This window comes from Fringilla coelebs (assembly GCF_963513975.1).
Source record: "Fringilla coelebs genome assembly, chromosome: 4".
Classification (NCBI taxonomy): domain Eukaryota; kingdom Metazoa; phylum Chordata; class Aves; order Passeriformes; family Fringillidae; genus Fringilla; species Fringilla coelebs.
Window position 1 is genome coordinate 44846122 of NC_140032.1, and position 16942 is coordinate 44863063.

Below are 16942 nucleotides of genomic sequence, written 5' to 3' on the forward strand. Positions count from 1 at the left end.
AGCCCACCTGGAGGCACCTTCAAGACTTGTTTCCTCACAGAAGGTGCTGCAAGGTTTTTGTTTTGGACAGGCTTGGGCAGCAGCAGATACACCCTGAAGACAATGTGAAAGGATAAGCAGGAGTCTCATGCAAGATATCTTCCTGTTAAGTACTCAGGGAATGCTAATGAATGAGGAAGAAAGAGGAAATTTATCAAAGCAAGCCAGGATGGATTTTAGTCACAGCACCACCAGTAACTATACAGCAAGGGCTGAGATTTTTGCGAGGGAAGGCAACACAACACGCTCCTCTACAGTTCAAATGGAGTTGTCAAAACCCAGGAGCAGCTCCTTGAAAAGGGTGGAACAAGTAGCTTCACTAGCTAGACATCCATATGAATCTTAACAGGCTGACTTAGGCTGTCATCTGCTCGTTTTGTTGTGATAACTAAGCTCGATTCATTATTTAAAACAGGCAGTGTTGCAAAAATGAAATCACCTTATAAACCAGAAGCATTTTCCTCCATTTCCTTTTTCTGTTTCCCTCTCTGAGTCTATAAAATTTGTAACACTGATAAACTGAAACACTGTAATGATTTCCACTCAAGCTGTTCTGATTCAATGAGAAACTCGCTGCCAGAGGAAATAAATAATCCTGATGTATTATTTTCTTTTGTTTTTCAGGGGAAAAACAGTTGAAGAAAAAAGCTAACTTGGCTTAGGAAACACCAGATCATCTTTATTTTGTTCTGTGATCCCTTCAGATCCCTACAAACAGGGAGCAATCCCCTCCCAGGCTGCACCCCAGGGATCTTGCACTGTTGAGCTAATGACACCAACACAGAGCCCAAGTCAGGACTATTTTCTGCAGTGTCATACTTGTACTGATCTAATGGAAACGATGAAATTCATCACTGGAGCTGTATGGAGTTATACGCGCTGCACTTGAGGATTTTTATATGTTTTTTACTGGTTAAATTGCCCTATTTTTTCTTCCACTGGATGAATACCCTTTTGCTGATGCCAGTACTCAAGGAAAAAATAGAGAACTCAGGCACAAGAAACACTTACTGGACAATGTGTCTTTAACAAGGGATAAATTATTACTTTTGTAAAGTCACCAGAGGTTTTTACTTGCTTTGTACAGAAAAGTCAGCTACTCTTCTTGAAGGCTTAAAAACATCAGCTTCAGTGGAAATGCTTTAAAACTGGCTTTTGTAACCTATAAAATTAGTGTTCTCACAGGGCCTCAGAGAAAGGTCTTTAGCTGTAGAAAGGTCCTGAAGCTGTACCTGAATAAAACTTGGCTAAACCCCAGCTGGGAGAACAAAAAGGTGTTTCACCTTCAGAATAGGGAGGCCCTAGATATGCTAAGGTGGTCTGCTTTAATTTCTAAGCTCCTGCTGTCAAGGGCACAGATATTAGTCTACTGACTTTTAAAAAGATAGATGTATTTTTGAATTTGCTACTTTATACCCTCAGATTCACTCCTTTTGCACCACAGTTTTCTGACAAGAGGCAAACACTTTCTGAAAACAAAAATATTGGTATTTTCCTTGATGGACAGCAAACCTGTGGTTTACTGATGCACATATTTTAAAAATATAACCTAAGAGAGAAATTACTCTGAAGATATGTATGTAAACACTCAAAGTTAACTGTAAAGTTTTTGCATGTAGACTATTACAGTAAATACAATAAAGTCTTCAATTTGTCCCATATGTCATAATACTACAAATATTTCCCCAACATGCACTGAGCCTTATTGTTATAAGGCTACTTGTAAGAGACATGAGGAGAAAAGAAAAGGGTGGAACTGTTTTGGTTTTTAAGAGATGTTGTGCAAGGAACTGAAGCTAAGATTACTTAGTTAAGAAGAAATAAAATGCAATTACTTCCTGGAAGATGCATAATAATATTAAGAGAATTCTCAAATATCCATCAGGACCAAATTTTTTTCTTTTTTGTCTGAGAGCACTAATTATTTCAGACTGCATCACAGCACTATTAGTTTCAAAATTACCAATCATTACTTATAAAACATACTTAAGAAACTGGAAAAATTGAACAGAAATGTATTCCTCCCTCACCCTGTACTTAACTGAGCAAGTGACAGTGATATAGCAGCTAGTTTTCTTTAGTGATGCTGGTGGTGGTGGTGGGGAGACTCATGCAGCTTGGAACTGAAAAACATTCACTTTAAATTAAGAAAATGTGATTTTACAGCTATACCGAGTGGCAAGGGGACTTTGCAGGTGTAGATGTGAAAACAAACATTGATGTATTCTCTAAAATTAACTGCATTTCTTGTTGAAGGAATCCTATGAATATTATTAACTTCTGTGGCAATAAATAATAAAAACATTAAAAAAAACCCTTGCAATATTTTCCTACCACTCATGACTCAAGTCTCTCTCACTTTTGTTTTAGCTCATGATGAGCTGTTGCCTTGCAGATACAACTGGACTGGTTTAGAACACCACTGTTGCTACCTACTCTGTACTGCCCCTGCCAAAATCTGCCACCCCTGCTGCTGAGCTGGCACAGCACATGGAGCCCTCCTCATCACCTTCAGCACAAAGAGAGCAGTATTAGGACAAGATCCTAAGAAAAGATGCATGGGGAAGGTGAGGGTGACAGAAGCACATGGAGAAGGCTCAGATATTCCACCCTGCTTTTGGGGTGGTAGGCATGAATGCCAGCAGAGGTGCTGCAATGTCCTCAGCTGTGGCTCTGGGGTTTGCAGTGGGAAGGAGAAGCTGAGCTGCACCTTGATGGGTATTAAACTTCTCATTTGCCCCAGAAGGACTCTGTACCCTGCCAAGCCATATCCTAACACAGCTTCAGGCACCACGTCTGGGCTTTAAACTAGCTTACATTAAGCTCTCAAAACAAAAGCAAAACCCACACTGAAAGAAAACCACACAAACAGTATAAGCCAACAAACTCAGACTGTCACCACCAATAAATAAGCACAAAATCCCCAAAAAAACATAAAAAGAAAATCCCATGGCATTTGCAGAGTTGGAAATTACAGCCTTCACCTAGAGGGTTATAACTGCACAGAAACCTGGGAGACACAGGCTCTTGAACTTCATTTCTTTTTAACAGGAGTAGTTCACCTCACTTGCTTGTGCCTCTCCAAACCCTGCCGATGCTGCTCAGGCCATAGGCATGCATAAACATCCTCCTCTGGGATGGCAGCTCCTTCCCTGGCTAAAGCACCAGCAGGACAGACTGCATGTGCACCTTTCCCTTCTGAGAAGGGCAGAGAGCAGCCCCACTGGTGGTGGGCAGGGGGCACAGCCGACACCAGAGTCTGGCGTGACTCTCTCAGTTGCTGGCTCTGGCTCTGTCTGCACAGAAAAGCCGACTTTACGAGTGTTCCAGAGCTCAGTGTGTTTCCCAATACCATGCTGGACCACATTTATTGGCGTTTTTTAAGTCAGGCCAAGGGCTAAAATGAACATCAAGAAGTGCTGGTATCAGATTTTTCATGCTATAACCCACCCTAGCTATGCCTCAAAAGACTCTGGCACACCTATTTAATAAACTGGGAAGTGCTCGCATGACTCACCCCCCAGACCTCTTTGATCTGACAGCACCAGTGACTCCAATGCTGCCTAAGGCTGCCTTCTCCTTCCCTGCAGCACAGCTTCCAACAGCCATGCTCCTTTGCCTGGTGAAAATCAAAGGCAGAGTTCAAGGGGCCCAATTCTGCTCCAAGTGCCTCCTGCAGGCAAGCGGAGAGCTGCCAAGGGCAGTTTCCTTTGAGAGAGTGTGTCTCCAACAGGAACAGACTTTTTCTTTCTCTTTTTGAAGTGGAAAGATGGGGAGATAGGAAGGACATCTGTACTCACTGGGAAAGGCACAAAAGCTGCTACCATCTCTACAGGATGCAAAGTATGGAAGTCACCACTGCACCATTGTCCAGTGGCTCTGAGTATGGAGTCATAAACCTACTTTTTCCTCCATTGCTTGAGTTTCTTGGAAGCCCCAATTGCTCCTGCACCACTAGTTCAACTCCATTACAGTAATTTTCAACCACTTCTGCACCACAAAAGTTACATTTGGAGCGAGACAGTCCCAGCTCAGATCTGTGCTGCGCTCAGCAGGACTAGGTGGGGGCATGGAAATTGTGGCCTTAAGTATCTGAAACATAAACTGAACAAGGGACTTTCAAGGTACAGCTGACAGGACAGCTCATGGATGGCAGGAGAAGGGTAAAATTAGTGATTCTGCTTACATGAACTCCACCCTGAAGTCCCAGTAGCCCAATGTGCCTGTTACACTGCCCACCCCCAACACCCAGGGGATAAGTTCTACATTTTGCAGAAGCAGCTTCCCTCACAGAGTTTTGGGAAGAGCGACCATCTCCAGGCAGACTGGAAAGACAGGGCTCTCTCCCAGCTTGTTTACTGAAAATGAGCTATGGGATGACACCAAGCAGGACCAGGGAGATTCCATCCAAGCCCACTGCTGGCAAGGACTTCCCAGAGTGAATTCCGCGTGCGTGCCCCACGCTGGTGCCCAAGCACACACTGACAGGGATGTCTGGTGCCAGCACTGCAGGGGGACAGACAGAGCATTGGCTCATTACAAAACCTCTTCCTGGCTTGGATGCCAGCTTCCAAAGCAAAAAGCACTGAGAAGCCTCTTCTGGTGTAACCCAAAGGACGGTGGACAATGACGGTGACAGTACAAGTGTGTCAAGACTAGCTCAGACTCCAGTCTGAAAAAGCACATTAGTTAGTATCATAATGTCTAGTCACAGCACAGCAACAGCTTGAAAGGATTAAAAACAACCCTATAAGCACATGCTTACTTGTACAGGCCATTGTAGGTGGGTCTGATTCCTTCCTAAAATAGTGTTCTTCACACAGGCAAGATGTGGATGCTTCATCAAGTGTGTAGCTGTGAGGGGGACATTTGCTGCAGGATGGACTGTGGGGTGAAGCTTTGAAGAACCCAGGTCTGCATACTGTGAAAAGAAGAACCACAGGCTAAGCTCTTCCATCATAAAATTAGTCTCTTCACATTTCCTTTTAAAAAAACCCCATATCTTCAGCTATAAAACAGACAAATACTCACGAGCTATTGAGTTTGCATATTTTAAAACAGTCTATGCTACTAGCAGATAGCGCATACTTAAATATCTGCATGAAAAGAAAATGTGAATTTGTTGATTATTTCTTCCCCCTAGCATCTGCCATTGCTGGATATTTATTTTCCTTGTTGAATGCATTAGAGGTAACATCATCTGGGCTCTGCTTTAGAAAACATTACTGTGGATTTTTTTTTTTCCATTCAGTCTTAGGAAAACAGGTAAAATACATTTCATGGTTTTTTTGTTTAAGATGTTCTACACCCAGAAATCAATGTCTCAGCAAACAAACAGCAACACAGTGGTGGAGGGGATCTCAAGATTGACATCTTTAAGACACTGTGATAAGGCTACTTCCCTAGGGTCTCTCCCCCTGCAAACCTGTGAGGAATTTTAAAGTGCTCCATATGACAGGCTGTTCTGGGTATAGTCTGAACCAGCCATGCTAACCATACAAGATATTTCTTTCAACTCCAATACATATGCATGATGAGGCACAAGGACTTGATCTGAGAGCTACTTTTTTTCTTACAAATCCACAGCTATGGGATTGTAGCTTGGGATTTTTTTTTAAGTAGTTTGAAATGAATACAGTAATATCTTGTTTTCATCCTCCTGAAACAAGTGCTTTTTCACCTATGCAAAGCTTTCTGCACTTCACCTGTGTGTGCACACTCAGCCAGAAGCAGTGATAGCCACAGTTTTGCAAGTCTTTTTTTAGGAAAAAACCCAGCTGGCTCTGTATCATACCATTATATACAGAATTACAAATGCACTGTTGGCAAAAGGAGGAAATGTTGATTTTCTGTTTGTCTCAAACAGCAGAGGCATGGAGACATGTTAAAGCAGCACTAAACTACTGTTACCTTTCTTCCTTCTGAATTGCTTTAAAATATTTCTGCCCAGTATGATATTAATGATGCACAGATCTGCTAGCAGACTTGAAGAAGTTACCTGTAAACCCCAGAGCCTTTCCATCTGCATTCAAACTCTCCCAGTTGTAATTAGCTTGCAAAGGAAATGAGTTCACAGTGAAAGCATTAATATTATCCCATCAGGAATGTCCCAGACAATCACAGCATGCGCTAAAACTCAGCAAGTGATGACAGAATTCATCTTCACTGTAGGTAAAGTATAGGTTTTTACTAGTGCTCCCTTTCCTCTGATGGACCAACTAGGACAACTGCTTCTAAAGTTGGCTCTACTTCCTGCAGTACCAGAGAAACTCCCTTGACATCCTTCCTTTGACGTCAGTAGTTTCGGCACCAAAGGTGAGACCCTTGCACATCCATTCCCAACTCCCAGAGCTGAACTGTCGGTCTTTGGTGAGGAAGATCACTCATGCATCAAATGTGTGATTCAAGGGCATCCAGCAGATCTCCCCCAGACCCCACCTCCAGAGCCTTGCCTGGACTCTGCACCTCTCAGAGCAGGCACCACGCAGCCCTGAGCAGGTCCCCAGCTCAGCACAGGCTGCCAGGACACCCCCATGGATCTGCAGCCTCTCTGCCTGCTGTACTGATCAGCCTGGGGTCATCAGCTCCCTTCTGACCTCCCCAAACCAGCACCCTCCCACTCTGTTCCACAGCTTCCCTTTCTTCCCACAACACAGGCAGAGAACAATTGGTTGGACTGGAGGGAATTACAGGTTTTAAAAACCTGTTTTCCAAAATTGCTCATCATCCAGCTAGCGTTCCATTCCTAAGCTGTGGTACCCATTTGCAGTGCACGCTTGTTCTGCTTGGTGCCCAGACACCAGGAGCAGTGAACAGATCTAGGGCTGAATCTGTGCTTGATGGCTTTTAGCAGACTCATCACAAGCTGCCCTCATGCTTTATAGCACATCCCTCAGTTTCCAGCACATACTTAAATTCTTTTATTTACTTTACAATCACCTTCAAATACTGCCCTACCAACAGCAAGGTCTGTTACAGAGTCTCTGGAGAGTCTGCTGGGAGAGCAGACCACCAAATGGTTCCTCTCTAGCCCACAATTTGTATTTCAAGGGCAAATCAAACACCCTTGCACACGCAGACATCAGAGGTGGGGAAATGAAAGCACGAAAATGTGCAACATGTAATGACAGCAGTGCGTATCTATTGTGTACTCAATGTAATTAGCCCTCAAAAAAGGACCTGAATTTATCTCATTATGTTTTATCAAGACAGACAGAAAATCATTACAGCACAAGAGTTTGCTGTGCTTCTATTTTGTGCAAAGCAGCAAATGCAAAATAAGTTTTCCTTGATAGATTTGAAACGAGGTGTAGCTTGTTGATGATGGTACAATACGTACCTCTGCTCAAAGGGAACATGTGGTTTTCATAAATAAATATGGAGCCAAGAGAGGCACAAGGCAAATAACCCGTGTTTTAATGAGAGATGTGAAATAGATCTGAACTAGACTAAATTTTTATAAACTGCGGGCTCTCATGGGTCAGGTAAGTCCCATTTATATTCAAAAAGTATGAGGAGGAATGTTCAAGAGCACTATGTTACACTGAAGATTTCAGCATGAGTTCTCAAAACAAACAGGCAGCAGAGCAGCATCCTGTTGGACCAAGGTGAAATATTCCCGTGTCAGTTAGAAAGGAAGAATTCAGGAACAGGAGATGGGCTATGCAAAAAAGGGGAGTATAGAAAATCGAAATCAATGCAAGAAGAATCCACACACCTGAAACAGATGCTTTGGGGAGGACAGGGGGACTTTCAGGGCTCCTCAGCACAGTCTTCCAGGCTCTCATGACCAGCAGCTCCTGATGGAAGCCACACTTGCACTACCACACTCAAGAACAGAAGCAGCTGTAGCTGCATGGGTGTCTCAGGCACAGCATGCATCTACTACAACACTTCCCTTGGCATCCTTTCCTGTGTTTGCTTTGCACACAACACAGAGGAGAGGACAGCCTGTGAGATGTTCAAGCAGCAATCCTGTAACAGACAGAGATGCTGAGATGGGACAGACCCTGCTTAGATGAAAGCTGACCCAGGGGCACCTACGCCTCCACACTGCAGAGCAAGTATCACAGCAGGGGGATGAGCATAGTCTTTGCTGGGCTGAACAGCCAAAAGCAGCAGCTGGTACCCTGCCCATTTTCTGCCACTGGTGGCAATGTCTCAGACATTTTGCAAATTTGTTTCAGAGCAGAATGGGGCCTAAACCAACTTACCTTGCATGTATCCTGGGTTTTGGTCTCTTATCTTACCATTCCTCCTCTGACAGTCAATCTTATAATCTCTTCATGAAGTATACATGACTTTATTTAAATTACATGGGTGTCTAGTGTTTAATTCTTAATTAAATCATATTATAGTCTTCTTATATTTTTATCTCAGTATTTTTAAGTCAGCAGCCATTGAAAGGATACACAGAACTAGCACAGTACAGTCATACAGATAATGGTGCTATCTCTCTTTTAAAGGGGATAGGAAAGCAGGAGAAATAAGATGAGCTTAAGGCTCCCCCTAATCTGCAGCAAGCCAGCTGAAAAGAAATGAAATCAAGTTTGAAGCTGTTGATGAGATCTGCTTCTTTCTTCTTAATATTAAAACTCTTTAACTGATTAACAGCCAGTGATGTGTGAAAATAGTCTTTAAATTAAATCGGTTGCTAGAAAAAAATTATTATTTTTAGAGACAGCAAATACGCCATAAACAACCTGCTAGTGTTAGGTACAAGTGGGATGTGTTTCTGTTAGTAGCACATCCATTATTAGCAAATCAATTTCACTCTTTTTATTTTTAATAGCAACCACAAAATGCAGCATGCACAGAGCATTAACATCTGTGCAGCCTCTTTAAAGGGGCCAGAGAGAGATGGCCATGGTGAAGGATGGCAGCAAGAGCATCTTGGGATTGCAATGGCCTGAGCTGATCCCTGAAACCAACAGCAACTGGATTAGAAACTGTCTCTGTACCTTGCAGAGGGGAGCCCACAAGAGCCATGCTGAAGGACACTGGCTCCTGGAAGAAATGTGGGTGGATGGAGGTAGAACCACTGGTCCTCTTACAATGAAAACTAGCCTCTGCCAACAACATGCTGAATGTGCTGCACCAGTACTAGAGACAGAGAGTACTGGTGAGGAGACAAAGCAAAAAGATGGGAGAACAAGCCAGTAACACCGAGCAGCTGGGACAGCTTGCCAGACTGTATTCTGCAAGCCTTAACATCCAGTGATTTGCGGCTGCATCCCTGGAACCATCCTTTCCCCGAGCTTTGCTGAAGACTGCAGCCAGCAGGCAGGGCTACTTTCCTCTCCAGCTCCCCCATGCCTCTGCTGCACACTGACCCAAGGCAACACATGCTGGAAGCCACATCTCACATGACCATGTCAGTAAAACCCCCCAGCTATCACAGAATTATTAAGGCTGGAAAAGACCTCCAAGATCACTGAGTCCAACCTGTCACCGAACACCACCACGTCAACTAAACCATCGCACCAAGTGCCACATCCAGTCATTTCTTGAACACTCCTAGGGATGGTGATGCCACCACTTCCCTGGGAAGCCAGTTTTAATGCTTGAAAACCCTTCCAGTGAAGAAATTATTCCGGATGTTCAACCTGAATCTCACCTGGTGCAGCCTGAAGCCATTTCCTCCCATCCTGTCACCAGCTGCCAGTCAGATGATTTCCTTCCTAAAGTATGTCCAGCCTTCTTGGACCCTTTTGTTATTAAGCACTGTATCTGAACTGGTGTCCTGAACAGGCCAAAGTCTGCCCTCTGGAAGGCCAAGGCAGGTTTTGTAGACACCTTTCCTTACTTCACCAAGAATTGAACACTTTATAACTCCTTGGTCACAATGCCCAAGGTGGCCTTCGACCATCACATCTCCTACCAGCCCTACTCTCTTCATAAGCAGCAGGTCCAGCAGGGCACTGCCCCTGGTAGGCTCACTCACCAGGTGTGTGTGTAAGTTAATATTCCACACACTCCAGGAACCTCCTAGACAGCCTTCTCTCCACTGTGCTGAGTTTCTAGCAGACACCCAGGAAGTTAGAGAGTCCCACGAGAACAAGGGATAATGTGAAACGTCAGCCAGCTGCTTGTAGGATACTCTATCGGTCTCTTTATCCTATAACTAATATTAGTGGGAATTCCAGTTTTGTCCCTGTAGAGAGAGAAGCCAGGAAACATGAGACCCCATAAGCCTTGAAACCCCAGGAGATATAAAAAAGGTTCAACTTCTTACTCTCTTCACACTCTTGTGATGCTGGGAGGATAAGCTCGCAGTACTTAAGTGCTTAAAAGTGACCTTTTATATGTCCCAGAACATAAAACTCAAACAGGAATTACACTGTCTCCCTTGCAGAGCACCAAATTAGTCTCCATAGTAATCAGAACCACAAGTGTAACTCATAAGGTAGTGCCACTAATCCATAAATAAAGATAAAAGACTAAATCTAACAAAAATTAATGAGAATAAGGATGCCTACCCTAGATGGAGCACAGGCTATCTGGCTGAGGTTTCCTCCACAGCCTGGAAAGCCTCCTGGCTTCTCCTTCACATCCTCAGTCCCATTTGCCTTTCAGACTGCCAATTTCTTCAGACAGGGACACACAGCTCACATTGTCACAGCTTTTAAAAGTAAGCACAGTGTAAAACTCTCTGCCCCATAGACAGACCCACAGTCCACAATGAGGCAGCTCTCTGCTGAACCACAAGCAGGATATGGAGGGATGTGCATGTGTGTGTGTGTGTGTGTGTGTGTTTTCAGCTCTGTAGCCCATCAGCTCTGCTTTCATTAGCACATTGCTCTGGTGCAGGAAATATGCCTTGAGAGTTGAAGGATCTGAGCAAAAACAAGCTACAAATAAATCAACCCCTGTTCTCTGGAGCTGCCATGCCTTGAAGTGTTTGCACTGAGAAGAGGGTGCTGCTGCCTCTTAGATGTGTCCAAAACCTATAAAAGGGTTTAGTGAGGTACAGTCTTTACAATGTGGAATCAATTAAAATGCTGAGAGGCTCCAAGCCTCAGCTTGCGCTCCTGACACGCTCTTTTACTTACAAGAAAAAACAAAACAGAAAACCACAACGGACTGTCTTCATGTCTCCCAACAAGCATAAACATAGGAATGCCAAGCTCTTCTAAAAAGTATTTCAAGAACTACAGCAACCCACCACAGAGCATCCTTCTGCAGAATTCACAAGCAGGCTCCCAAGAACTAATCCAGCCCTCCCTATAAGCTATCCTGAACTGCAGGCTAACGCTGAAATTGCTGCCAAAGCTACAAAGCTACAGAAAAATGTGTAAAATGCCCCGAATTATATCTCTTTTAGGCTTGGTCCCTTCCATCTGCAATAGTGCTATGTTGCTTCCTGCAGCACGCCTTGGGGATTTGAAGGGAATTGAATAAAATACCCACTAATAAAACATTGTAATTTGAAGCTGCCGGTTCACTTCAATCCAGCAGACTGGCCAGCATCTTTCAGGAGGCCCAGCACTCAATGCTGCAGTCCAAGAGCTGCAAAAGGTCCTTTTCAATGATGTCCTGGAGCTTGCTGGACAAGTGAGGCATCTACAGGCCCTGCACTTCGAAAAAAAGAGACTCAGCCTCCAGCTTGGATCTCAAGCAATTCATGCATCTCAAATGGGACATATTCTTTAAAGCCTTTTTTCTTTTGTTCTAAGAAAACATTGTCTTTTGATGCTATCCTGCCCAACCCCTCACTAACTCAGGCTGAATTATTTCCACTCTGCATTGAAATCAGCTCTAGCTCTGAATACAAAAACAACCTTAAAAACTAGAATATAAATAAGTTAGTGCTTTCAGTTCCTTCCTCTGGAATACCACTTTTTTCTACCACGTGGCTCGCTAAATTGTCACACAATAATTTATGACATAACTGTAGTTGCTAGAAAACTAAGAATTAACTGCCACTAATGACATTAATGTCTTTCTTCTAAATGGTATAAAACTTTATCACATGGCATCGCTCTGAAAAATTCATCAAATTCCCAAGTAATTCAAGACATAAAAATACCTAGAACACAACACATTTGAAAACGCTCATGCTTACATTAGTATCTTAATGGGCTATATTTCTGCACATTCTGACTTTGCTCTAAAGAAGATTTTAAAGCAATCAATGAGGCAAAACCTGAGTCAAGCCTAAACTCTCAGCAGCGTGATGGAGGAGCAAGGAAAGAGATTTATACTGGCATATATGCAAACCCACACTATCATTTGGGTTGATTTCACAGAAGGAAAGCAAGCTATGGAAAATAAATGGTCTTAGGGGAAACAGAAGATTTTTCAAAAGCATTTAGCACTGCACAGGCTTGCCTCCCTGTGCCAACTGCTGGGCTAGGCAGCTGTGCTTTGGTTTTGCGGGGTCTTCCTTTGTGCCAAACTTACCTGTCCAGAAGAAACCTGAGAGATACTGGTACATTTCTAGAGAAAGCACTTAAGGTGAAGTGTCATTTCCTAGCAAACCCAAAATTTCTGTGACCAGCAGCTGCATGCTCTTGCAAGCATGTTCAAGGGCTCCTTCAGCTCTCAGCACGGGCAGCACCTGCAGTCTTCCTTGCTCTCTGGCTACAAGGGACAGATCGAGGTTGATCTCACTGAACCCCAACTATCTGGCTTACAATAAAAAAGGAAGTCCATATCCTGTTGCTGCAGATTTTCTGCCTATCAATCATATTTATAAATTAGGTATCTTCACAAATCTCTAGGTCCACAAAAATCTATCTGTGTATCTTCACTTTGCTCTCTGGGGTGTGGGACAAAGATGCACTTTAATTACTCCTAAATTACTGTCTTCGTTTTTTTTAATGAAGACAAACTGAAATCATTTTACTCCCTTAAACAGAGGAAGCCATGATTTACAGCGCTGCACCTAAAGGAAAAATACAACTTAAGACACAGAAGGCAGCACAGACCCATTTGTTTCCTCACGCTCATAAACATAACTGAAGATGCCCGGCTCCACACATAATCCAAGAGGCACAGGGGTCTATTTTGGGCTTTCTGCACACAAAGACACGCACCCGGGTTATCCTTTGTTATGCCAATGGCGACTTAAACATTCAAGCTGCAGTGTGTGCTAAGCGAGGGGAGGATTGATGGACAAGGCACAGAACTCCCTCGAGTTCCACAGCAGCATTGGCTGAATAGCAATAACAAGCCTCGTCCCTAAAGGCAGCTGGGGGGACAGGATCAAACTTGAAAATGATGCAGCCAAAACCGCCGTGTCCATCTGTGTACACCTATTACAGACAGTAATGCAAAGATCAGTTGGCAAAATCCCCTGGAAAATAGGGCTCTTCAAAGCTATATGTTTGCTGGCACAATACTACAATGAAAGGGTTTTAGTCTTATGGTTCAGTCTGCCATAAGGCTCTGGAGCCCAACCGGCAAAGACAGAAACATTCTTTAATTATGCTGTGGTTTGGACAACTGCAAGACACTGTGGTTAAGAAATATGATGATTGGGAGGATTTATTTTGATGATTTATGCCATGTGTGTTTCCTCTACCAACATTTTAAGGATTTAGCCTGAACTAATAAACTGTACATAGGCAGACAGTAAAGAGAATTAAAAATTCTTAAAATGTTTCCCTCCAATTGGCTCTACCTTGCTTAACTTCGTCTGTGTGAACAAGATTTCTTGCTGGTATAAAACCAGCCTTTCCTGCTGACTATTTGGTCCAAAACAGGCAGCATCCCACCAATCTACAGTGCTGCTAACACCTACTCAGAAGGATTCTTTCAAAGCTGGCATCAAATGTTTAAGGGCTTGTTTGCTTCTAGCTTTATGATCATCTGTCTCAGGAGGTAAATTCGGCAGGATTGGCTGTAGACAATTTGGTTTAAAATTGTTCCTCTGTAATTTATGGCTGAACATATGTCACTCCAGACACATCTATTCAGATTCCATCAGAGGGCGATGGAGATGGATCTTTTATAGTCCTGACCAAAAAAAGATAGGAAGGATTTATCCAGAGTTTTGACAGAACAAAGCGTGCTAAATGGGTTTATGCACAGAACAATGACTTTGGGGAAGTGATGTTTCTTGGTGTATGGTTTTTGTTGGGGTATTTTGTTGTCACTGCAAATTTAAGGTACAGGTGATGCTAGCCAATTTTGCCATGGGCAGGCAGCTGAGAGGGGTACAGAAGGAAGCATGGACATATCTCCTGGGGACCACCTCCCTTCAGTCATGCCTCCTTCCACGGCACCTCATGGGCTTTTGCACTGGAGCACACTGGTTGGACTTACAAAAGGAGAGCTCACTGAGCTAAATTCTGCCCTGCTATGCATACCACAAGATGCTCTGGCATCTTGTGGCTTGTTAGAAGGCCACAAATCAAGGAGGGTGTGCAAGGAAGACATGGCAAATATTAATACCCTGAGAAATGTAACCAGGAAAGCTGAGCAAGCTCTAAACACACAACCGAGCACAGAAACATCAGTTATCCTGTCACATGCAGATGGAGTGCTTCATCATTTCAGTTTAATTAACCAGACTGACTGGTTAATTAGAACCAGACTCAAAAATACTGAGATTATTTGTTAAGTTGATTAAACTACCCCTTTGGGTCAGATGAATACTGCAACACTTTACAGCTCATCTGCCTTGCCAAGTAACTCCACCAAACAGCTCCTCTTTAGGAGCAAGTTCAACAAAGGGCAACCTGAGGCATTGCTGACTCTTCCCATGCCAGCCAGACAGCACTGGGACCTTTTCTTCTGTGTTACAATCCATCAGAGAATTTATTTCAGTACCATCTCTCCTGTTTCTGGAGGAAAACTTGCTGCCTATAAAACAGGCTCAAACACAAGATAAAACAATGTAACTTGACACTTTGAACCCCCTGGTTTTGAAGCCAATCTCAATACTATTTGGGCAGGGAGCCTAATGGCTTTTGGATGCTGGAGTTGGGTCATCCTTGCCATGAACTGGCTAGAACTGCCATGACTCCAGCCCAGTCAGAAAAAACCCAAAAGCCCAGAGGGAAAAAAAAAATGCAGTTATATCCCAAGATGATGTTTTATCAGACATACAAACATTACTTTCCATATAATGTAAACATTACTTTGCATACAAACAGTCCTTTTTTAAGAGAAAAGCATCTATTGGGCAGAGACATCCTGCTAACAGCCCTGTCCATTGCCTCTTCTCAAAGGCTTTGTTCTTGCCCCAAAAATGGCTGTTTGCAACTGTCCCAGAAATTCACATATAAAGCAAAAAGTGAAGCAAAGCAAACACTGCCTTCCCTCTTGCTACATGAAGCCTTACCACGATGTCCTTCCTGCCAAATCCATTTCCCCACACCATAAAGTACTAGCCTGAAGCACACTTTGCAGCAGCAATGCTGGCATTCTCAGAGGCTTTTTATTTAAGTTTGTGAGCTGCCAAAGCTTGATTTATGGAGATTTAATTCTCAAACTATTATAAAGGAATACTGTTGTTCACATGTAGCTCACATGGCTCTCCAGCTGTACCTAAAGAAATAAGCATTGCCTTTATGAGCTTGTTTGCCCTGGAAACCCAGCACTGCATTCATTTGTAATTTTTGCTGCATCTCTGCACCCTTGCATTGCATCAACTTGAACAGTCTTTCTAAGGCAGCTTGGGGGGAAAAAACCCAACCCAAACCTTCTGCTTTGCAGAAACCATTCATGTTGTATTTCTTCAAGGGAAGACTAGCAGACACCAAGAGGGGAGAAAAGGGAGCATGTGGCACAGGCACAAGGGCACTGCACCCTTGGTTTGGCATACCTGTGTCTTTCAAGAAAAAAGATTGCAACCTGCTGGTCTTATGTCTCATGTACCACCACTCTCAACAGCTTGCCACTCCTCATTGCCAGCTCCAGCTCCACACCTTGTTTCCAAAGCCTGGTCAAGGGCTGTGGCATGTCCTGTGATACCCAGCAGGAAAGGGTGGCACAGAAAGGTGCTGCCTGTCCTCTCAGCAGCCCTGAAATGTAGAGACTGCAGAAGAACATGAAGAATCAGTCTTGTCATGAGGAAGAGAAGGCCCAAAAAAGACCAAGAGGGAAAAAGAGGTTACTAGCTTTTTTGAGAAAAAAGCCTGAAAATGAGAAAACCACCAGCAGAGCCAGCAGAAGGCAAATGCAAAACATCGAGTATTAATTATTTTATTTGAAGAGGAACATTCTGCACTGAAAGACCAAATAGAAGTTTCTGGACTCAAGTATGGACTGGTAATATTCTCCTCCCCGTAATCTCTTGGCCTCCCCGATATCTAGCATCCATTTCATATGGTTGCACTTTCGGATGTTGGTTTCTTTTCAGATGCACTAGAGAGCTGCCAGAAACTTCTGTGGCTCTGACACTTAGCCCAAATACCATCTACAATTTATTTTTTTTTCAAATTTGTGCAAGTGGTAAAAATACAAGGTTCATTATTCCACGCAGAAATTCTCTCATCACCCAGCCAAATTTAAAAATAAATAGTTGCAATTAAATGTGTCGCTACATTATTTATGTAGATGCATTCAATTTGCAGAAAGCTGCTATAAAAATACTCCCCTTCAATCCACAGGAAATTTATTGCACTTTTATTGTATATTTTCTTCTCCTTGCTTAAATGTATGTTGCTCCCTGCCTTTTTTTTGCACCCGTGTTACTTAACACATTATTTTCCAGCCACTGTTTCTTCTACATTTGTCTTGAAAGAATGAGGGAGGTAATCTAACTCCAAATGTTTCTGGATTATTTGAGAACAAGGCTGCTAAATGATTACTAGACAGATAATTCCAGTATTTCCCTTGAAATCAAGCACCACTCCTTGTCTCTGCATTTGGCTCTTACAGCTGTTGGGTAAATGATATGCACCAAGGCTGCCCAAGGCTTCTGCGTGCATATTAATTCTGTCAGAAACTCCAG

General features: G+C 43.3%; 1 protein-coding gene across 12 annotated transcripts in view; it reads right to left on the reverse strand.

Moving 5' to 3' along the window:
- EPHA5 (EPH receptor A5) overlaps positions 1 to 16942 on the reverse strand; it is a 206673-nt gene that overhangs the window by 96161 nt on the left and 93570 nt on the right. For 11 of the 12 annotated variants that reach the window (XM_084203890.1, XM_084203880.1, XM_084203887.1 and 8 more), the window contains exon 4: positions 4805 to 4960. The exons of the other annotated variant lie outside the window; for it this stretch is intronic. In XM_084203890.1, coding sequence (XP_084060016.1) covers positions 4805 to 4960 — 156 coding nt within the window. The remainder of the gene's footprint in view (positions 1 to 4804; positions 4961 to 16942) is intronic. 12 annotated transcript variants of the gene reach the window in all.